Source organism: Heloderma suspectum, chromosome 2 (genome assembly GCF_057233095.1).
Source record: "Heloderma suspectum isolate Gila_16-S chromosome 2, 16-S_ref, whole genome shotgun sequence".
NCBI lineage: Eukaryota > Metazoa > Chordata > Lepidosauria > Squamata > Helodermatidae > Heloderma > Heloderma suspectum.
In genome coordinates this window covers 91,119,727-91,142,991 of record NC_139459.1, presented here as the reverse complement: position 1 = coordinate 91,142,991, position 23,265 = coordinate 91,119,727, and the positions used below count along the sequence as shown (strand labels likewise).

The 23,265-nt window shown below is 40.8% G+C and overlaps 2 protein-coding genes across 19 annotated transcripts in view; one reads left to right on the top strand and one right to left on the bottom strand.

Moving 5' to 3' along the window:
• HABP4 (hyaluronan binding protein 4) overlaps positions 1–5,632 on the top strand; it is a 29,456-nt gene extending 23,824 nt beyond the window's left edge. The window contains exon 8 of the mRNA XM_084834091.1: positions 664–5,632. Within this exon, the coding sequence (XP_084690217.1) occupies positions 664–720 (57 nt within the window). The 3' untranslated portion in view covers positions 721–5,632. The remainder of the gene's footprint in view (positions 1–663) is intronic.
• A 1,021-nt stretch (positions 5,633–6,653) lies between these two features.
• The window catches only part of CDC14B (cell division cycle 14B), a 59,221-nt gene continuing 42,609 nt past the window's right edge, over positions 6,654–23,265 (bottom strand). For 4 of the 18 annotated variants that reach the window (XM_084834079.1, XM_084834080.1, XM_084834082.1 and 1 more), the window contains 6 exons: positions 23,023–23,161; positions 21,374–21,527; positions 20,796–20,893; positions 12,736–12,852; positions 11,198–11,354; positions 6,852–6,961 (listed from right to left, as the gene is read on the bottom strand). In XM_084834079.1, coding sequence (XP_084690205.1) covers positions 6,893–6,961; positions 11,198–11,354; positions 12,736–12,852; positions 20,796–20,893; positions 21,374–21,527; positions 23,023–23,161 — 734 coding nt within the window. In that variant the 3' untranslated portion in view covers positions 6,852–6,892. The other 14 variants (XR_014787735.1, XR_014787738.1, XR_014787740.1 and 11 more) reach the window with 9 other exon arrangements.

The following is a 23,265-nucleotide window of genomic DNA, read 5'->3' as shown; positions in this document are numbered from 1 at the left end:
TATTATGGGTTAATTTACCCACAAGGAGCTGTAGTTGATGCCATCTGCAGTTATGAATATGGAAGCCCCAGCCGTGCCTTGCCATGTCATCCGAACCTGGCTGGTGGGGTTTATTTGAGCGTTAAACAGCTCTCACATAATGCTAAAACAGACAATGGGTTATGCAAGGGTTGTTTAACCCTCAAATAACCTTGCCACCTGGGTTAAGATGACACAAGCTACGACAACGCCAGGTGGGGGCTTGCATATTCATGGTGGAGCACCCCAAGGGTGAATTGGACAATTGTGTTGGCCAAGCCACGTCAATGCTGATCCAAGGACACCAAAGTGAACTTCATGGGCTAAATCTGATATGCGACTTCCTTGATTCAAATCTAGCACTCGAATCAAAGTTCTGCGTTTGTTAAGTTTCTGGCCATGGATTCTTAACGGGCTGCGCAGATGGAAAAATGACATGCCTAATATACACTGAAACTGTCCAACCACTGTTAAAGTAGACAGCTCCATTAAATGTTTGGGTGAAACACCAAAATAGAAACAATGACTGACAAAGCCAAATTTATGTGCATCTGAGTAACTAGATAAACAAGCAGTTATAATCTAACAAAAAAGGTGGTGTATAAACATTATTTTAAAGTTTTGAGTCGTGCTCTTCTCCCTTAGATGCACACCACTGCTCCAAATCCTGATGACCCTGAGGATTTTCCTGCTTTAGCTTGAAAAAACTGAATGGCACCTCCAAAAGCAGTTGTGAAGATACCAGTTCTATGTTGCTGTGGAAGAGAATCATCCAAGTCTACAGAGAGAAATGACTTTTGTGTGTGAATTTTGCACTTCTATTGTGTTAAGAGCCTAGACATACCCAGTGGGCTAAGAGGCAAGGTCCAGCACCACTGTTTTTGGATTAGCTGTGTGAAGGCTTATGGTATCGTACACGAGGGGTTTCAAATAAAGGTTCAAGATGATGGTGTCAAACAGGTACAGAGGGATGACTCTTTGTCCATGGTGTCACAATGTAAACTATACAAGATGATACATTGGAGACTGGATAGCAAACCCCTATAGACACTTGACAATTCTTTTCCTGACTTCACTGTGTGAAATGTACCTTTGCCATACTCAGGTAATTGCACAATTTTCAGAGGCTGGCAAATAAAGAACAAAACAGAAAACCTGCTCACTGGTTGGGGTGTGAGGTGCTATTTTTGCATCATTTGTTTTAATATTTGAGGCTGCAAATTGTAGTCTATATTATTTCATTTCCGGTTTCAAAAAGTGCTTTCTCCTGTGAGGTTTTTGGGAGTTAGATGTAAAGTAAGCAAACTATACAACTGTAAGTGCTCAGGAAGAAAAGTGGTAAGCTCTGTACAGGGCCTGTATTTCTTCAGACCAGTGGTGTGGGCTTGCATGATGAAATGCTTCCCTACTAGTTAACATTCATATATAGAAAGCTATAAGGTCAAGGACACTAGGCTAAAATCCTAGTTCTCTATGGAGGGAAGTTCTCGTATGGATAACCATTCAGTATGAACCCCCACCTGAAATGGTAGGGACTGGACAGGTTTACACCACTTCAAAGGGTTTGATTTGCCTTTGCACTCCTGGATTTTATTTACCACTGCGGTAGCCTCCAAGTGCTCTCTAAACCCTCTCTAACTGCATCGGGACTTATCTGTCCAGTTTCTGGTTTCCCACATCATTCGTGAATAATAGTAAAAACTCAAGTTATTTTACAGATGATTGTCACTACTCATTGCTTCCTGCTGAGAGGCAGGTCAAGGTGTGTGAGAGGGTATACTTTGGCATTTGTATCAGAGTACAAAATCCCCCAAGAGAAGTGCCCCTAGGAAAAGTGTTATTTCATACTACACATGAAGAAATTAATGATGGCTCACTTGCAAAAAAAGTTATGAATAAAACTGTAAATACATATTTTCTTAACAGTTTTACTAACTTGTTTTCTGTTGTAAGATAGATAGGCCTAGTGTCTTTCCATCAATCCTGCATACGGGCTTTTTCGAAAGTTCTGTATTATCCATCACTTGTGGTGGAACCTCATATAAGTAACAGCTTTTATTTGTATACAGTTCTTTTACAAGTTAGTCAATATTTATATAATCAAATTACAGAGATTTAATGAGATACATACTACAAATTAAATGTCCAAAGTTAGGTATCAAGTTTCCCCTTAAAATATGTATAGCAAAATAAACTTTTGTCTGATTTTTAAAAAAATATTAGATTTTTTTTTAAAAGATGAGCAATATTGATTACACCATATACTTTGAACAAACGATCTGTACAAGAGTTGACAAGGCAGTACAGAGAAAAAATACAGGACAACATCATCGGGAACTACAAGCGGCAACTCTGAGAAAGCTTTATTTTTGTCCAGTCTTTAAACAGCACAGCTGTCAATATCATAGGTAAATGTTTGGGAGTAACGTTGCAGTAAATGCAGAGTTTGGAAAGTATACTGCAATTGTGCTAACCAGTACAGAGGTGAAATGATTTCATTTGGCATGTAGAGAGTGTAAGAGGCAAAATGTTGGAAATGCCATTCACTCATCAGTTACAAACCTTATGCAATGGAAAAGTACTGAGAACCTTTGGTTTACAAGCCTGGAAAGATGCAACAAACATGCTCCATGTACTTCATCACTTAGAAATTGGGGAGTATTTTCCCAGCCTAATGTCAGGCTGTTACTATTATTTAACTGACAGGCTTAATGCTAGAAGAGATGCCTTCAGTCCATTTCAAGCAGTGGGTTGCACTAGCCCTACCCGCATTTCTATTTTGTTAAGTATAAAGGCGTATGAAATTATGTACAAAAATGTTATAGTTCAGGGTTTAAGGAGTTCAGGGTTTAAGGTAAGCCCCACATATCAACTTTTTGACATAAATGGCAAATGTAATTCCAGATGCACCTGGCAGTAACTGCTATTGAAATCATTGGGGGTTCCTATTTAACATGTTCAGGATTGGGTTCTAAGTTAATGGGGGGGGTGTCCCATTAATGTTTAGTGCAGCAAAGGTGTATGTGTGCAGAATTGGGGAGGCAGCCAGTAAACAGACAAGGGCATGTACTATAGTGGGTTGCAAGGAATCCCTATGTTCTGTCAAGGCCTTACTGCTAATCTTAAAACTAGGTTAAAGCTCAAGCACATGCTATAATCCTACCTTACTATCTCCTTGGATTGGGCTGGTATTCTTCATGAGCATCAAATTATATAGCAAATGACATAGTGGATTGACTCTGAACCTACCAAATGGCACTTAAGGCTACATACAGGCCTTGGATGACTGGAATAGTTTCATTTGACTATTTTATTAGTATTTTATACACTGGCTCACCAGTTAATTTACACAATGATTTCACAAGGTAACAGAACAGCTTTTCCAATAGCAAATTATATGGGATAGCATTTTCATGAGTAGTCATTAAAAGAGAAACCCTGAATGAATTTGAAATATCTTTTTTGTCAAACTACCCTAGAGAGAGAGAGATAATCCCTATGACTTTTATGCTAAAGAAATGGGGAAGAAGTATACTATAAGCTCTTAACAAAACCCATAGCTATCTCAAGAAATGTGCTAGGTGTTGGTCTGAACTTCAGTCCATTAGGCACAGTAATCTACGCTAAGGCATAGTTGGGTTCTTAGATTTGAATTTTAGGATGCAAGCTAAAACTAGATGGGATGACAAGTGCTTGTGATATAAGGCTGATCTGACTGTTCAAAATGCATTAATGGGATCTGTTAATTAATTTGAAATAATCCCAGTCTTAAAAGCCTCCTGAACCTCCAGGGAAACATTTTATCACTGGACATATTTCTACTGCTAAGAATACAAAGTAAATGTGTGCAATGTCAGTTACAGCAGTATAAATGAGGGATTTTTTGGCAGTTACTACTGCTACATGAGTAAAATCAACAATGAACTTGGCTACAACTATGGCAAGGAATGTCTGGGTAGGTTTTATAAAATAATCAGCTGGTAAAAAAACTTTGTACGTCCTTCAAAAACAACACAGGGACATCAGAGAAATCTGCAACAGATTCAAATGAGTTTGGATTTCTATGAAATCCGACTTGCGGATTCTGCAGTGGGCTGGCTTTCCGAGTCATGTGGATTCCATGGTCTGCTAAAAAGGGGGGCAGATTTGTGCAAATTCGCACTTGTGCAAGTGGAACAAAATTCTTGTATGTTATACTGAAAAAAATTCTGATTCTATCAATGAGCGGACGATGGAACAAAAGATGCCTGACAATCCATGAAACACAGACTGGAATGGATTTAACAATCTGTACATCCCTACCTATGTCTTCAGTTTCATGGTTTTTGTTTTACTCTAAACAAAAGTAAAGCAGGCAACAAATAAAATTTAAAAACGTGCATATTCCCATTTATAATTTGCAATGATTTACACTTAAAGTGAAAGACAAGATGTGTATAGACAAGGAGTTCATTCTGCTATGAGATAAATTATTTAGAGCTGTGCGCAAATGGCCTCTCGAAATTCTCCATCCTATTTGTGGGCAGAGAAACTGGGGAAACAAATGTCACCGAATTTCTCCAGCGGGAGGAGAAATTCTCTAATAGTTTCTCACAGGCAGGGCTCACCATTGGCAGGGCTTGTAGCACAGCTGCCTGCGCTTCCTGATCTGAAACAGCCAGATGGGAGGAGTTAACTCTTGATGGCGTCCCCTGTGCTTCAACTGAAGTTCCAGAAGCCAAGGACGCAATGAAAGCTAGGACTCCTGCGCACAATCCTCTGCCACCTCATAAGTAAACACAAGAACCCTGAAGCCAACCCATGATAATTTCTCCAAAAGAATTTCTCCCTTGAATTTCTTCAAAGAAAAAGTGAAAAATGTGGAAGAAATTTTCAATATAACACTAGTATTATTCCTACATGCACTGCTTAGCTGAACACCAAAGTACAAGAAACAATATTTCATAGCAGATGCTGGAGATATGGGATGAGTGTACAGACTGACATACACAATTGGTTTCCCTATATAAAAAAGGAAAACTATAAATGACAAAACTAACATTTTAAACACACCTGCATTCCAGAAAAACCCTTGCAAACGCTATTCTGTAGGGCATGAGCTTGAGTAAATGGCAGCATACTACTGCAGCCGTGGGCCACCTGTGGTACTCTGCCTCATTTTAGAAGCCTTCTGCAAGTAATCAGTTCAAACCTCCAACGGGCAATCTTCTCTTTTCCTGGCAGCCTGCTGCATGGGGAAAGACAACTGGGATGGCCTGCTCACTTTTGGCTCTGGTCTGCAGCCCTCAGCAGGAAGAATAAAGCTGCACTCCCACCGACCCACCCCTGCTCTACCAGGACATATTCTTACGGGTTGTTAGTACTCTTTATAACCTGAGTGGCTGGTAAATGAACTATAACGTACTACATAGACAATACTGAGCAGAGCCCTATCTTGCACACCCATCCAAAGTATGGATTCTCTACTCCTTCAACTCTGCAAAAGGGAGGAATCCAATGTGAAAACAACAAGGGGTATTTCGTTGGGTGGGGAGGGGAGGACGCTGGAGAGGCCAGGATAGGACTTATCTTGAGGCTCTGCCAACCTCCTGCCCTCCCCCTCTGAAACACCTTTGCTAGATGGGCAAAAAAGCCCACCTAGCGAAAAATGCAGGGCAGGAGGATAGGGAGACAAACACTGCCTCTGCCACTCCTCCTGCCCTGCAAAGGATGCTCTTAAGCCTCTGGGTTCGGGGGCTTACGATCATTGAGGGCAGAACCCATAGGACTGTGCCATAATGCTTTAATAAATCAGACAAGGAGAACAGAAAGGAGGCCACCACAACTTTATCCCCTCAGTTACAGCTCCACAGGAACCGAGGCTCAGTAGTAGAGCCCATACTTTGCACAGAGAAGGCCACAGGTTCAACCCCCTACTTTTGCAGGTAGGGCTAGGAAAAACTCCTGTCTGAAATCTAGGAGAGTGACCACAAGATGGTCTTTAATGCTGGGAGAGGTGACGTTTGAGAACAGGCCTCACTCTGACCAACCTATCCATCCAGTTTTAAAGGCTTGGGGAGAAATTGCAAGACTGCCCTAGCATTCCTTTTATGAGATATGGGATAGGGGTGTTTGTGTGTTTATGTATATATGAAAAAGGCCTCTAATGAGTGTTTTGTCCAGTTCTCTATTATCTGCAGTAGCTTTAGAATCATTTCTCTACCCACACACTAGTACCAGCACAGGAGAGCCTATTTCAAAAGCGGCTTCAAAATTCAGTACACTCATTAATCCCCAGATGTTTGTGTTAATTAAAAGTAATAAGTAACACTTCAGGCAGTTGTGTAACTTGCAAAAATCTGAAAATGAAACCATGAAAATAAAGCACTCTTTGGTGTACAGTCATTTAGAAACCAGTTATAGGTGATAAAAATCCTAATAAAATTAGGATAGTCAAACTTGAGCATGTTATGAGCAAAAAAGGTATCTTCCCAGTTCCTCCCTCTCCATCTTGGGAGAGAAATCACATTGAAATGACGTGTAAATTATCAAACAGCTAAGATGCTTCCCACAATCGGTTTGTGGTGGTCAGAAGCTAAGTGATTGCCATCACATTTTGTACACAAGCATCATACAGAAAAGCAAGTTCTCTTGTTAACAAGGGAGTTATTTAAATCCAAGGCTAAAATTTACAGGCCATAATTATCGTTACGTTTTGGAATGCTTCCAACATTTTAAAAAAATCAATCTTGCAGTCATAATACCTTTGGGCCTTTGCAAAAGACTTCTCTTCACCAACCCTAAAAAAAAATCCAACTAAACGTTAAAATAGACCACTGCTTTTTTCTTTTTTTAAAGTTCCTCTTCAATTTTTTAATTCACAGCAATATTCCTTCTAGCAATTGCATCTTCTCCAGTTCCGACTGCTTAGCGCAGCACAGTTCGTGTTCTTAGGATAGGAGCACTGCAGAAATGATAAAAATGGAGTTTATGGCTTGTCGGATATAAATGATAAAACACAAATCAATAACTGAAGCACTGCTAGCAGTTTAAATTAAGCAACCAAACAAAAAGGTGGTTAGAAGGAGAAAGAACCCATTGACTATATTTCTGCAATTAATGCAACTTCAATAGTAAAGAAGGCACAAGCCTGCCACTCAGATCACAAATATTAGACAACAAGGAAGCTCAGGTTTGTAAAGAGGAAGCAGTGGGATCAAAGTACCATAACTGCATTTGTTGTAAAGCATCCCTTTTCCTTCTTTCCCTCTGAGGCATCAGACTGTGGGAAAAGTAGAAAAAAAGGTAAACCAAAAAAAAAAAAAAAAGTTTTAAGACTAGTTAGGCGACTTTCTGTCACCTTTATTCAGCTTCCAGTTCAATAAGAGAGCCAAATGCAACTGACAATGTTAAAAACAGATGGGGACCTTTAGACAATGAATAAAAAGGTCTTCCTTTTTTTAGTTTTTCACTATTAAAAAATACCCCTAAAATAAGTGTAAGTCATTTTTTATTATTTATTTAACAGGATAGCACTTACTGTGTACTTGCTCCTATTCGTCAAGTCTCTTTTAAAATCCATGCTCTCTCCACTCATCGTGTCATTATAATATCTTGTTCCCTAAACTGCTAACTGTAGCAACAAGGCATGACTCTTTCATTTGTAGTAAGGGTTTCCAGACATTTTCAAGAGAAAGAGGGGAGGGAGTTACTTAAGCACCCTTGAAAATCGCGTTTCATGAGTTTATAATCCCGTTTTTAGAACCAGCTGAGATATGCTAGATTCATCTACATACACAGCTTTGAAAACTACTCTACACATTAGCACTGCTTGTGAACAAGCTCCATATAGCAGCTGTGCCTTGCTACACTGACTGCCCCTGCTGGAGATAATGTCTATGTGCCACCAACCACAGAATGGGCCAGGTTGCCCAACAGCCCATCATGGGTTAATTTACCCATAAGGACCTGCAATTTGTGCTGGCTGCCATTATGAATAAGCACCCAACATGGTTTGCCATGACTTCTTGTGTCATGTGAACCCAGCCCGTGGGCATTACTTGATGGTTAAGGAACCCTCACATTAAAAAAACCCGTGGGTTATGCCTGGGTTGTTTGACCCTCAAATAATGCCAGCCGACATTATCACACGACATGACAAGCCACAGCAACTAGGGATGTCCATTGCTGGGAAATCCGGTTCTTCTTTGACTCAGAGTTCCACAGCATGTACAACTCGATTTGTGTTCAAGTTGTAGGCTTTCCCCTGAACTCTAGGAACTGTTTTTGCACATTTTTTTCTTGCAGGTTCTGCAATATGTGCAAATTTCTGAGCAATTTACGCAAATTGCAGAACCTGCCCGGGGGATGCGCAAAATATCCAGAAAATCCATGAACCGCCCAACTCGCTGCAGACCAAGTTGGGCACTGCAGCAGGAACTGGAATGAAGTCTGGGGGCTGAATCCAGGAAAAACCATCGAACTCCACCCTGGAAACGGATTTCTCTAACATCCCTAATGGCAACCCCCAGTTGGGACTTGCATATTTATAATGGCAGCCAGCATGCACCACAGCTCCTCAAGAGTAAATTAACCCATGATGGGCTGTCATGTCATGCAAAACAGGTCTATGTCTGGTGGTAGCATAGAATTTTCTTGCCAACAGGACTACCTCTCCCTTAGCATATTAAGGCTATCAATACAGAAGGTTATCATAAGATACAGCCTAAATCTAACTTAAGAGGATCAGGTGCCCCTTTTCACTGCATCTGATTTCCATGCTATGCATCTCCAGCACATGCTGATCCTTAATAATCCAATTTACTGATGAGGACCACTGTGGTACCAGTGCACGTTGCAGATAATGTGTGGGTAAGCCTCCCACTTAGACTGGAGCAGGGGAGAAGGCAGGGCCCTTCTTCCAAGAAAAACACACTCACTTTTTCTGCGGACACTTGCTGTTCCTGGCTTTGTGTCACAACAAGGAATTAAGGGAACATGAAACTGTTGTGTGGCCACACCAAAAGTTGTTTCTGAAACCAACACTCCCAATTTGGTGCCTCTATCTTTCCAGGCTTTATTCCAACTTGCTCAGCATTCTGTTTCACAGTGATGTATTTCCATAGCTCCAGAGTTAATTTCTGGGCACTTTGCTTAGGTATAGCTTTCCAAATCCACTTCTGTATATAGAATTCAAAGGTATTTATGGCTGAGAAAATGCTCTCAGACTTGGCAGCATATGATAATGTTTTAAATCAAGTCCTGGGATTTTCTCATTGTCAATTGTTTAAATTGGTTAGAAAGGTGTGTGTGAGCGTGCGTGCGTGCACGCACGCACACACACGCTGTTTGTATGTACACAGTTTTTATACTATTGGGTGGTATAATTTCTGGGTTTCCTCTAACCATAGTTTCCCACAATGTCCAAATCAGGCAACTATAGTTTGCTGGGTTTGGACATCCTAGCAAACTATAATTAGAGAAAACCTGAAAATGGAGGAGTTAGCATACGTTTGCAGCACAACTCCAGTCCTCAGTTTAAATCATAGTTGAAATGTGAATCTTGATCCAACTCTTGCATCAGATCCACGCCATTACTGTTTATGTAGCATAACATAATGAAGCATAACAAATTAACTTTTGCTATCTTCTTACTTAACACATCATTTCTAAGATTTTTTCAGGATAGGATGAGCCACACTGTAAAGACATCTTGGAGCATTCACCACACTGGTAATCATGCTTAAATCCCAATCTCATCCTTTTGCAAGTCAACATTTGGGGCAAGGGGGTTCACCATGTTAATTCATGTAGCAGAATGTTACACACCAAACTAATTGGTCAGTAGAGTGTTATTCCAATGCAGTTGCAGAAGCCACACTATTTAGTATATACTAGAGAGCATTTTCTCACATCTGTCCCAGCATTAGTACATCTGATTTTTTTTTAGACAGATGGCCTATAAAGAAGACCCACTGCACAGAATGCAGGTGTATGAATTTACTGATACCTATGATAGACAACTAATGGGCCTGAGCACAAGGAAAGCATAACACAATCAACAACAGCCAAAAGAAGTCACCCGTTGCTACGACTTAGTATTAATCTGCAATGTGAGCATGACAACCTCACCTTTTGCTGAAACAACTTCCACTTTTGCTGCAGCAGCTGAAATGGCACCTTGTGCAAGTTGAGCCAACAAATCCCTAACAACCGTCTATTTCATGAATTTGAGTAAATAAGTAGTGGGCTGTAAAAGTACTGGCAACCTGGAGTACAAATTTTCACACTCAAACAACCAACGCTAAGTAACAGAAACAATTAATTCTACTGAAGTATTTAAAAATTAGTATTGTCCAGATCAGTTTTCCATAGCATGGCAGGCATGGGTGTGGAGGAAGAGTTATTAATTCTAGAAGAGTTACACTCTACTTCTTTTAGAAAATGCAAGGCAGAGAACATGCCTTGATAACATACATCCAAGGGTTTAGTGTTGCAAGAAGTAATTCGATATGAAGTGTTAGCAGAAAACAATTCTAGAAACAGCTGGAGAAGGGGAATAAAGTGCGAAACTGGACACATAAAGCTACTCTCCCACTTAGTATTTCCAAGAGGGAAGGTAAATCTCTGCTGAGGTAAGTCAATGCTGCTCCTAGAACTAGACAGTGGGGGATGGAATACAAAACCAGACTACGATAATCTCTTCTGTAAGGACACATTTCAAAATATCCCAAATTCACACACAAATATTAAATATATGCACATGTACACTGCTGTATTTTCTTGGTTATGGTCAAAGTTACCTCCTTCCATCAAATAAACTTATGGCCAGTCTAATATTTCTTTCCAATACTTTGTCATACTATGGCTGTTACCAGATAAATGAAATCTTAATTGTATGAGCTTTAGTCGACTGAATAATTGACTGAGTTGAAACCTGCATACATTTTTATTTATTTATTTATTTTCATTTCTATGCCGCCCAATAGCCGAAGCTCTCTGGGCGGTTCACAAAAATTAAAACCAAACAACACACAATAAAACAATTTAAAATATATAGAACATTAAAACCACAATATAATACAACCACAATAAAACCTAGCAGCAGTGCAGGAGTTTAAAATACAGATTTAAAACAGCAAAGATAAAAATTTAGAAAGCTAAAATGCTAAAATGCCTGGGAAAATAAAAAGGTCTTCACCTGACACCGAAAGGAATACAATATAGGCGCCAGGCGAACCTCACTAGGGAGCTCATTCCAGAGCCGGGGTGCCACAGCAGAAAAAGCCCTCCTCTTAGTAGCCACTCGCCTCACTTCCTCTGGCAGGGGCTCACGGAGAAGGGCCGCTGATGATGACCTTAAGGTCCGGGCAGGCACATATGGGAGGCACATATTATTTTTACACAAGGAAAAATAAACATTTTAAACAGGGAAGCATACATACCTTGTTTTTAGATGATGTATGCATATCGCACAGCAAGCAGTCTTAGAAGAAGCATTCCACTTTGTCTTTCACACAGGAGGAAATGCCTCTTCTAAGAGGTGTTTGTCATCTGCAGTTTTCATAAATACTTGCAAATATTTTTACTGCTAACTGATTAATCAAGGGCATCTTTTGAATCACTGAAAATATTATAACACACTGTTTAAGCACCTAAATGTTGCAACACTATGTCATATACAAATTATTTGTTTTCTCTAAATACTTATGGAGTGGAAATAAAAATGTATTCCCTCCTTCTGCTCAGCACTTATTCTCCTCTCTGCATCTAAGCTGAAGAGGGATTTAATTCTGTAAACTATCCTTTTTTCTTGGAGGAGTATCTTCGAACTCACCTTTTTTACAAACTCATTTTAAGCCTGTTTTTATGAGAGAGACTAATGGCCCATATGTCTGACAGAACTTTCTTCACAATGTATGCATTCAAAACCCCCAGACTTAACTCAAATAGTTTAAACCTCCATATAGTCTTGCAATACATCAGCAAAGAATACTTTGACTAGGTTTGGATACAACACTGAACCATAGTTTAGCATTACATGCATGAGAAGCAGTGAGCCTTGAGCTCATAAGTTTTCCCCTTCCCCTCTCCTCTCCTGCAGCAGCTGCAAGAAGGGGATCAGAGGCATCCTCTACCAGTTTTAAACCAGAGTCCTAACTAGGTGAATTCTGGTTACTTTAAATTACTGTTCGTTAACCAGCCATGATCATAAACTACACAGTAAACTTTACATCTTGGGTGCAGAACCTTCTGCCTGCAGGGCCTGCCCATGACCTCCCCTCCCCTCCCCACTGTGCTGCAATTAGAGGCTTGAATAAAGCCTTTTCCCAAACCTAACTGCAGCCTGGAGGGATGTCTGTCTGTCTGCCCACTTTAGGTTTGACCCCACCCATCCACCCCTGGCATGTGGTCTCCAGAAGGGAATGTGGCCCTTCAACTAAAAAAGGTTCCCGATCTGTGGTTTAAACTAACCCACGTTTCCCTAGTTCAGATGTAACAAGAAACTCCAGTGAGTTTAAACCTGGAAGCAGATGGTTCTGATCTCCTCATGGCTGCGCCAGAGGATCAGGGAGGGAGGGTGTGTGAGCCCGAGACGCACTACTTCTAACTTAAATCATGGTTTAGTGTTATATGTGAAAAGGGCCTTCGATTTAAAATTGGCAGAAGTGTAAATTTTATTGAAAGTTCGGCCTTCATTAATTGACAATGTCTGGAGTTCAGGACAGTAATTCTCACCTTTTAAAACTGCTTTTTCTTCCAGTGGACCTGGTAGTTCTTTTAGGAAGGCCTGTATTGTCAGAAATGCTAGGTTCAGACCGTTTACTTTTCTGAACACTGGATTGCAGAATTACTCTGAAAAGAGTATGAGAAAGAAAGTTATATAAAACAAGCTAAAAAGTATACAAGGTACAATGAGAATTAATGATATTGTATATGGTTTTCCACAAAGATGCCTAAAAGACAAGATTTTGTGGACAGAGGACTGCAATTTGGTGATAGCAGTTAAGATTCTTGCCGAGTTTTAAAATCATTTATAATTTCCATTCAAACCATTAATATGTCCAATCCTCTTCCCCTCTGACTTCAATTTTTTATTTCTGAGAGGGAGAAGCAGTGTTTGTTGTTGTTATTTTTAAGCATACCAAGAGTGGCTTTATGGAGGACTAAGAGTATATACCATATGCACATTTCCCATCAATGGAAGCAGACTGAAGGATGGAGATAAAACTTCTCAACTTCTTCAATGAGGTGCCAGATGTTGAGTCCACCCAAAATATTAACTGATTCTATGAAATAATGTAAATATAAAAAGGAAAAACGTACCAGTGGAGTTTCTAACTAATGAGGCTAGTATTTGTACACACTGAAAAAATAAAATGTGTAACCCCTGACTGAGGCACTGTACTTACAATGGGTAAACAGTAAACAAGCTCTCTAGTTTTCAATGGGTTGCATCCAGAGTTGCACACAGCTGAGCTCTGTGGATGGGATGATTCCACAGGTGGAAGGGGGAAGCAATTTTCATAATTCTCCCTTCTCTTCTGCAGCCCTCCAAAATCTGCTCTGGAAGGTTGGGTGACGCTCTAAAACAGTGACCTGGTTTGCATGATCACTGCAGCCCACTGTGGCTTATTTAAACCATGGCGGGTTGTGGTGCATGCCAGGCAGAATTTGAATATCCAAGCCACAACTGCAGCTTGTCAGGTCATCGGATCCTGCTGGGGGTGGGTTGTGTAAGGGTTAAACAACCCTCACATAAGTCTAAAACAAGCCATGGACTATGCAAGGATCATTTAACTCTTGCACATCTCACCCCTGCTAGGTTCAGATGACTTGACAAGCCACAGTCACAGCTCCAGTATTCAAAATGGCCACACACATGCGCCATTAAATAAGCCCCGCTGGTCTGTTTGATCGTGCGAACTGGCCCAGTGTGTGAGGTAGCACTGGGGGCTGCAGGGGGAAGGTGTAATAAGCAAAACTTTCCTCTTGCCGGATCCCAGTTCCCTCTGCCAACAGAAGACACTTTCCATGTGCAGATGGTCAAGTCTGAATCCAACCCGGAAAGTCTAGTGAAACAACACTTTTTAAGGCAATTTCCACTTTGCTATCCCATCTTCAGCATGTGAAGCAGTGAAAATTCTCTCCATAATTCCCCCCCCACACACACACAATTTACTACCCAGTTATTAGTGGAAAGAAGTTCGCACAGACACACCTTACCTAATTAGTCCCCTCCCCTCCTTGCCTATTAAGATTTGCTGTCCGTGTTCACTTTCTACATGAATTAAGATCTAGTAGGTGTAGCATGCCCCTTCATGGATCACTGCCTTGTTGTGGAAAAGGGGCTTGCATAACTCAGTAAAGCCATAAGCTATGCCGTGCAGGGCCACCCAAGACGGACAGGTCATGGTGGAGAGTTCTGACAAAATGTGGTCCACTGGAGAAGGAAATGGCAACCCACTCCAGTATTCTTGCCAAGAAAACCCTATGGAACGTATCACAAGGCTAAAAGATATGACGCTGGAAGATAAGCCCTCAGGTCGGAAGGTGTCCAATATACTACTGGGGAAGAGCAGAGGGAATTTCCAAGTAGCAACAGAAAGAGTGAAGCAGCTGGGCCAAAGCTGAAAGCACATTCAGCTCTGGATGTGTCTGGTGGTGAAAAGAAAGTCTGATGCTGTAAAGAACAATACTGTTTAGGAACCTGGAATGTCAGATCAATGAATCAAGGTAAGCTGGAGGTGGTCAAACATGAGATGGCAAGATTGAACATCGACATCTTGGGAATCGGCGAACTAAAATGGACAAGCATGGGTGAATTTAATTCAGGTGACCATCATATCTACTACTGTGGGCAAGAATCCCTTAGAAGAAATGGAGTAGCACTCATAGTCAACAAAAGGGTGGGAAAAGCAGTACTGGGGTACAATCTCAAAAACAACAGAATGACCTCAGTATGAATCCAAGGCAAACCATTCAACATCACAGTAATTCAAGTCTATGCCCCAACCACTGAGGCCGAAGAAGCTGAGGTTGATCGGTTCTATGAAGATCTACAACACCTTCTAGAACTAACACCAAAAAAAGATGTCCTCTTCATCATAGGGGATTGGAATGCTAAAGTAGGAAGTCAAGAAATTACCGGTATAACAGGCAAGCATGGTCTTGGTGTACAAAATGAAGCAGGCCAAAGGCTAATAGAGTTTTGCCAAGAGAACATGCTGATCATAGCAAACACTCTTTTCCAACAGCACAAGAGGCGACTCTACACATGGACGTCACCAGATGGTCAATATCGAAATCAGATTGATTATGTCCTTTGCAGCCAAAGATGGAGAAGCTCTATACAGTCAGTAAAAACAAGACCTGGAGCTGACTGTGGCTCAGATCATGAGCTTCTTATCGCAAAATTTCGGCTTAAATTGAAGAACGTAGGGAAAACCACTAAACCATTCAGGGATGACCTAAATCATATCCCTTCTGAATATACAGTGGAGGTGAGGAATAGATTTAAGGGATAAGACCTGATAGACAGAGTGCCTGAGGAACTATAGATGGAGGTGCGTAACATTGTTCAGGAGGCAGCAACTCAATCCATCCCAAAGAAAAAGAAATGCAAGAAAGCACAGTGGCTGTCTGATGAGGCTTTACAAGTAGCTGAGGAAAGAAGGGAAGCAAAAAGCAAGGGAGAAAAGGGAAGATATACCCAACTGAATGCAGAGTTCCAGAGAATAGCAAGGAGAGACAAGAAGGCCTTCTTAAATGAACAATGCAAAGAAACCAATAGAATGGGAAAGACTAGAGATCTCTTCAAGAAAATCGGAGATCTCAAGGGAACATTTTGTTCCCTTGAGACGGGCATAATAAAGGACAAAGAAGGCAGGGACCTAACAGAAGCAGATGAGATTAAGAAGAGTTGGAAAGAATACACAGAAGAACTATACAGGAAAGATCTGAATGTCCCTGATAGCCATGATAGCGCGGTCACTGAACTTGAGCCGGACATCCTCGAGAGTGAAGTCAAGTGGGCCTTAGGAAGCATTAATAACAACAAAGCTAGCGGAGATGACAATATTCCAGCTGAGCTATTTAAAATCCTAAAAGGTGATGCTGTTAAAGTGCTGCACTCAATATGCCAACAAATTTGGAACACTCAACAGTGGCCACAAGACTGGAAAAGGTCAGTTTATATTCCAATTCCAAAGAAGGGCAAAGCCAAAGAGTGTTCAAACTACTGTACAACTGTGCTCATTTCACATGCCAGGAAGGTTATGCTCAAAATCCTACAAGCTAGGCTTTAGCAGTATGTGAACCGAGAACTACCGGAAATACAAGCTGGGTTTCGAAGAGGCAGAGGAACTAGAGAGCAAATCGCCAACATTCGCTGGATCATGGAGAAAGCAAGAGAATTCCAGAAAAACATCTATTTCTGCTTCATTGACTACGCTAAAGCCTTTGATTGTGTGGATCACAACACACTCTGGCAAATTCTTAAAGAGATGGGAGTACCAGACCACCTTACCTGTATCCTGAGAAACCTGTACAAGGATCAAGAAGCAACAGTAAGAACCGGACATGGAACAACCGATTGGTTCAAAATTGGGAAAGGAGTACAACACGGCTGTAAATTGTTGCCCTGCTTATTTAACTTATATGCAGAGTACATCATGAGAAATGCCGGGTTGGATGAATCACAGGCCGGAATTAAGATTGCCAGGAGAATTATCAACAACCTCAGATACACAGGCGATACCACCCTAATGGCAGAAAGCGAAGAGGATCTCAAGAGCCTCTTGTTGAGGGTGAAAGAGGAGAGTGCAAAAGCTGGTTTGAAACTCAACATTAAAAAAACTAAGATCATGGCATCTGGCCCCATCACTTCCTGGCATATAGAAGGGGAAGAAATGGAAGCAGTGACAGATGTTATTTTCTTGGGCTCCAAGATCACTGCAGATGGTGACTGTAGCCATGAAATTAAAAGACGCTTGCTCCTTGGGAGGAAAGCTATGGCAAACCTAGACAGCATAGTAAGAAGCAGAGGCATCACCTTGCTGACAAAGGTTCGTATAATCAAAGCTATGGTTTTCCCAGTAGCAATGTATGGCTGTGAGAGCTGGACAATAAGAAAGGCTGAGCGCCGAAGAATTGATGCTTTCGAACTGTGGTGCTGGAGAAGACTCTTACGAGTCCCCTGGACTGCAAGGAGGTCAAATCAGTCAATCCTAAAGGAAATCAACCCTGAGTGCTCATTGGAAGGACAGAGACTGAAGCTGAAGCTCAAATATTTTGGCCTCCTAATGAGAAGAGAAAAGTCACTGGAAAAGACCCTGATGCTGGGAAAGATTGAAGGCAAAAGGAGAAGGGGACGGCAGAGGATGAGATGGCTAGATAGCATCACCGATGCAATGAATATGGACTTGAGCACACTCCGGGAGAGAGCGGAGGACAGGAAGGCCTGGCATGCTATGGTCCATGGGGTCACGAAGAGTCGGACACGACTGAGCGACTGAACAACAACAAGGTGTAGCATGGCCCCAACACTCTGAAATATTTTGCCTGTTGAGGGTTACCTCAGCCTGTTCCTGTGAGCAATTAAGCGGGCTGAAAGGATGTTTCTGTTCAGATAAACTCCCTGGGAGAGATAATGGATATTTTTAAAGACAGATGGTGAATTTTCTTGATTACTGGTATATTTTCAATTGATTTCTATGTATTCTATTGATAGCCACTTTAGATCTATAGAAAAGACAACTCTAAACTTATTATTTAAAAAAAACCCAACATTAACATTTCCGTATAGGAATACTTCAGGTGGTAAAAACATTTTTGTCTACAAAGGGATATGATCCAGTTATTGGGAGGGCGTTACAGATGTTAAATCTTTTCCTCCAGCAGTAGCCTCCCACCGCCCCAATTTTTATAAAAGTATGCTTTTCAGGTGAGTAATATATGCTGTAAATTTGCAGTTGAGGTGGCAACTGCAAAGGAAAGAGAATGTTTCAACGTAATTGCCTCCTTTACATTGTAACATGTACCTCTAACTACTAAATCACCTCTCTGAGTTCCAGTTAGGGATGTATGTATTTCTCATACTTCCCTAACTGCAACCCAGTGAGATTTTTTGTTTCAGTTCTTTTAAAATTAGGATTTACCCAGATTTCAGCTTCCAGGCCGGATATGGATTTGAATGCAATCTGTGGTCCAAGCTTGCAATGTGATTCACAGACTAAAAACATTGCATTCAAAAGCATGTGTACATTTGAAAAATGCATCTGAAAAAATGCACACTTTTGAAAAATGTGCAAACACAGTTTAAGCAATGGGAGAAGAATGGGTACAGTTCAAAGATAGGCACAATTGAGGCGTACGTTTAGAAAAATACACACAAATTTTCATGTGAAAAGAGAAAACAAAGATTGTAATCTGATACGGACATGAGACAGAACAGGCTTTGAGGTGGAATTTGGAGAACTTTAATGAACTCAAGTTTTACTTGTACCCACATCCCTAGTTGCAGTGCAGTTCACATTATTGCTACAAGAGAGAAGAGATGTGTTGCCTATATCCCCAGGAATGAATAATCGCACATTATTCCAAACACACTGAGGCTGATGTACATATATAGTGATTATAACCTTGAACTTTTAAAATAAAAATATAGGATATGCTACTTTTCAGCGAAGTTGAAAAGCGAAGGAAATTATCTCAGGCTCATTTTTGTAGGTTTGAATTGCAGCATATGACTTATTAGACAATGAAGGGTGAGGGGAGTTCCAAGCCAAAAGTTAAAACAACAACAAGCAACTGTTCAACACAACGCAAGACCTTCTTATAAAGACAGACATGGGAAAAACTGAGATATTCAAAAGAATCACCAGGGGGCAGAATGCCTCATTTCTTAAATCTTCCCCAATGCAATCCAAGTGCAAAGTATTATCCTGTTCTGTAAATTATTTTTCATTACCATCCTAAATCAGAGATAAAAAGGTGTGATTTAGCACTAATATACACTATAGATTGAAGCCTAGAACAAGGCTGGAAAATATTTTTGCCCTGTTTCATTCTGCCTTAGTGCAATTAATTACTTTTACTACAGCCTGATCGCATGCATGCTGTTTGGAAGTAAGAGCCACAGTATTCCATGTCATTTATTCATCGGTAAGTGAGCATAGGATAACAGCCTTAAATTGCCTGACCTGCCTATGCACAGCTCTTCATATTCACAGTCTGAGATTCAAAGACCAATGTAGGTAATTAGTACTCAAACTTCAAACTATTACAGAATTGATAAACTCAAAGTGACAAAACTCTTTTCATATGCTGACATAAGGGAGCACCAGTCACACAAACACCACATTGCTAGTACACGTTTTTCTGCACAAAATATCCAGACAAACACAGAGACAAGAAAAGACCACTGTTCCTGCAATTATTTGGCAGTTTTCAAAGGGGAATGCTAAAGCACATAAATCATAATTCATGTGCAAACCCCCTTTTTCTTGTAAAAGCAGCTAGAGAAATTAAATGAATTCTTGTAAATTAAAATAAAAGACAGTAAAAGCTTGGTGCACGAGTTAATGAAAGAGGCAAGAAGGTGAGCTACTGCAGAGAATGTAATAGGGACACTTACACAGTGGCTCTCTCAAGGGAGGTTCTCGTGAACCTATGTTCTTAAACCATCTAGACAGAATAGCAGGTTGGGAAGAAAGGAGCCACACACAATCCACCAGATGACAATGCTACTCAGGGTAGAGACCAGCATAGCTAGGAGACATCTAAAAAGGAGTGAGGGTGGGGAGGAAGATATGAACATGACATTAAAGGGGAAAAAATAAGGATTTTAGAAATGAATGGTACAACATTTCAGCCAGTTGCAGTTTAAAAAGAAAAAGGTCTATCAGCTTTCACTAGGGAAAACATTTTCCCCTCTTTGCTCAGAGGACATGCTGCTTTTTAGGGAGTCTTATCCTTCCTTTGATTTACAGGGTATATGCCACCAGAATCTAGCAATGATTCTTCAAATCACTTTCCACCTCAAAAAACTGCCTCAGCGGGAAAATAATCCTAGTCCTGTTCAAATGCCATTTTAAAAAAATACAAAACCAAAACCATGTTCACAATAAAGTCAACCAATATTAAATGCCCTCTGTGGGAGGATCAATAGATTAAAATTACTTCAGCTTCACTCATATTAGTGTATCATCTGTTCACACACACACATACACACTCTTCATACAAAACATAGGACAGAGGGATGTTCTGCTTTTCAACGGTCAAAAAGTGTGGCATTCTTTTGACCAAGTATACCTTTTCTCTAACCATAATACAAAGGACTTTCCTTTAGCCATAAACTTTCACATGCATGAAGCACAATCCATCCAAGCACAGGGACCTGTACTGGCAGCAGTTTTTACCTAAATGTAGAACCCTACAAAGCAAGGATCTTCTGACAAAAATGGTGGTTATGAAAATTAATCTAGAAGAGCCTTTTCAAGTAGCTGACCTTGCTTAAAAATATACTGCGATGAAGAAGCTTTTAGGGGTTGATGAAATACCCAGTTTAAGGAAGCACTTTTTAATCTAGGCAGAGGGCCTATTAAAGTAGGGAATGTGTAGCTGACAGTAGCATAGAAGAGGATTTACTGATAAGGAAACAAGACATTGAGGTGAGAGTCAAATGCAATACATTAACATGTAAGACTTTAAATTACATAAAAGCATACCCAAGTCAATCTTCAAGGAAGAGGAAAAGAAGCTTCAGCATTTATAAAAGAAAAATAAAATTAACTTACGTTAGTGGAATTGAGTTTGTTTTTGCCTGCCTTTTACTTTTCAGGGCACGAAGTTTATCCCCTTGTGTAACTGTGTTTGTTTCTTCTTCATCACTGTACTGTAAATAAATGGTAAGTCATTGGAATTATGCATATTAAGCTTCAAAGCCTTAGTACAGAAGCATCAAATTTAATACACACCCTACCATGGGTGAACTAATGAACTTTTTCACCCAAAACATCAACAGATTTTATTAAACAGTTTACAATATTTTAGTGTCCTCTTTTATTTAAGTTGTTAATGTAGGTGTCAAACCACCAGGATGAGATGGGATATAGAACAAAAACACAGCAGCAGAGAAAGGCATTTCAGCCAAAATACTTATGTATAACCCTTCTGCCCATACCTCACCTGAAGAATGTCTTTTCATCTTGCTCATTTGTTGCATATCTCCCCCTACTCTTGGAATGTTATTAAGAATAGGAATTCAGAAAAGCATACAAAAAGAATCCAGCCACTTTTGCTTTATTATACCCACTTTTCTTTTTTTTTAAGCAACGTTCTAAGATTTACAACAGCACAACATTCGGATGATTACCGGTTCAGAATCTTTCCTGCTGCCACTCTGATTTTTGGAATCATTAATTGAAATGTCATCTACTCCCGAAAGAATTTTTGTAACAACACAGTTTTGGGTCTTCCTTAGCTTTGAACGGAAAATGTCGCCTTCCATCCAAAGTTCTGACTGTTTCCTATTATGGAGAGAAAAGGGTGTTAGAAATCAGCAGTTAATTTATGACTACATTTATAATCCATCAAATAGCTTAACTAGGTTGCAGTAACAGGTGTGCTCACCCAGGCGCAACCTCAACTGTGGCACAAAATGGTCTCAAGAAGTCATGTAATATATCTATTGGATTGCATTCAGCTGTGCCTGCCTTTCGACTTGCGGAAGGGCTTTCAATCCAACAGAGGCCTCCATTCACGGAGAAGGAAGTAATTTTTGCCAATCCCCCTCCAAACTGCAAACCCATTCCCCCTCCAAAATTAGCTCCTAAAGATTGGAAGGAAGGGTCTCTGGAATGGTATGGGAAGTAGCATTGAGGGCTACCATCCCTTCCATTACAAGAGGCCTCCACTGGATCAAAAACCCTTCCATGAACAGAAGAGCACAGTCAATGCAACCCACGCTGATTAAAAATGATGCTAAATACTTTAATTCCATCCTTGGATGTTTTACTAAAAGCTGGGAGAGAAACATTTCAGATAGTTTTCTTTTTGGTTTAGAATAATCAGACATGTTTTCAAGGTGATCAGTGACAAGATTCCTATCAGTCTGATGGTCTTAGTGAGTGCAACAGACCAGGTAGAATGATACATATGCAACCACACAGGCTCAGTGTCTACAGCCAGAGGAAGCAATCTTATGGGGATAGGTGGCCGCCTCCAAACTCATAAGCGACCGCCTATCCAACGTAGAGCAGGCGAAGTGTGGAGGGGATCTTCTCCTCTGTGCTCTGGCTGCCCTGCATTTGTGGCTAGATGGCCAATTTCAGCTGTCTGGCCAAGGGACTTCGGAGCGGGGGGAGGAGGCTGAACGATGCATAAGAAGCTCGTACTGGCACTTCTTCACTCCCCGCCCCTGGGAATGCCCCTTTTTGCCCCACTCTGTGCTACTCTTCTGAGAGTAAAGCCCAGAGACAATCCGCACTGCCGAGGCAGTGGAGGAGGGGTGGGGAGGCAGTTCCTGGAAACCAAACTATCCTATGGTGGTCTAGTGACTATAGGACTGCGCCCTAAGTCAGTAAAGCACATTCAGCCACTGAATATTGCTGATAGGGTGGAAAGAGTCAAGAGACATGCAGCTCGGACCAGATACGGTTTGTAGGTTGTTTGTACCACAGCTTCTGATCTCATTCTGATCTGTAAAGCAGAAAGCAGCAGAAGCAGTCCATCTAAGCGAGATGCAGGCAATTTGTGGCCCTACAGATGTTGTTGGACTGCACCCATCATCACTGGCTATGCTGGCTAGGGCTGATGGGAATTGGAGTCTAACAACATATGGAGGGCCACAAATAGCTCACCCCTAATCTAAGCAGTGAGACACACACAGCCAAAAATATTCCAGAAAGGACGATGGCCACTAGAAGTGTGTGTGAAGCCAAGACCTAGAGAGAGAACATGAATAATTAGTCATTTCAGTACTGAATCATTTATCTAAAGATGTGTGTTTAAAGGTCTACTTACTCTAACAAGAAGTGCTGCTGTGATCCAATCACAGAGCCAGGTCTGCATATTCTAATCCAAGCAATAGTTTCAGCAGCAGTCATCCTGTAATGCTTCATAATATAACAGGCTATAAGTGTGCCAGTTCTGCCAAGACCAGCTGTACAAAACACCGGAAAATCCATTCTTATTCAGGCATTTGTAGGCAGTCCCTCATTCAAGTTTTAACAGCAGCAGAGTAAACCCTAAAATTGTTTTATGTTG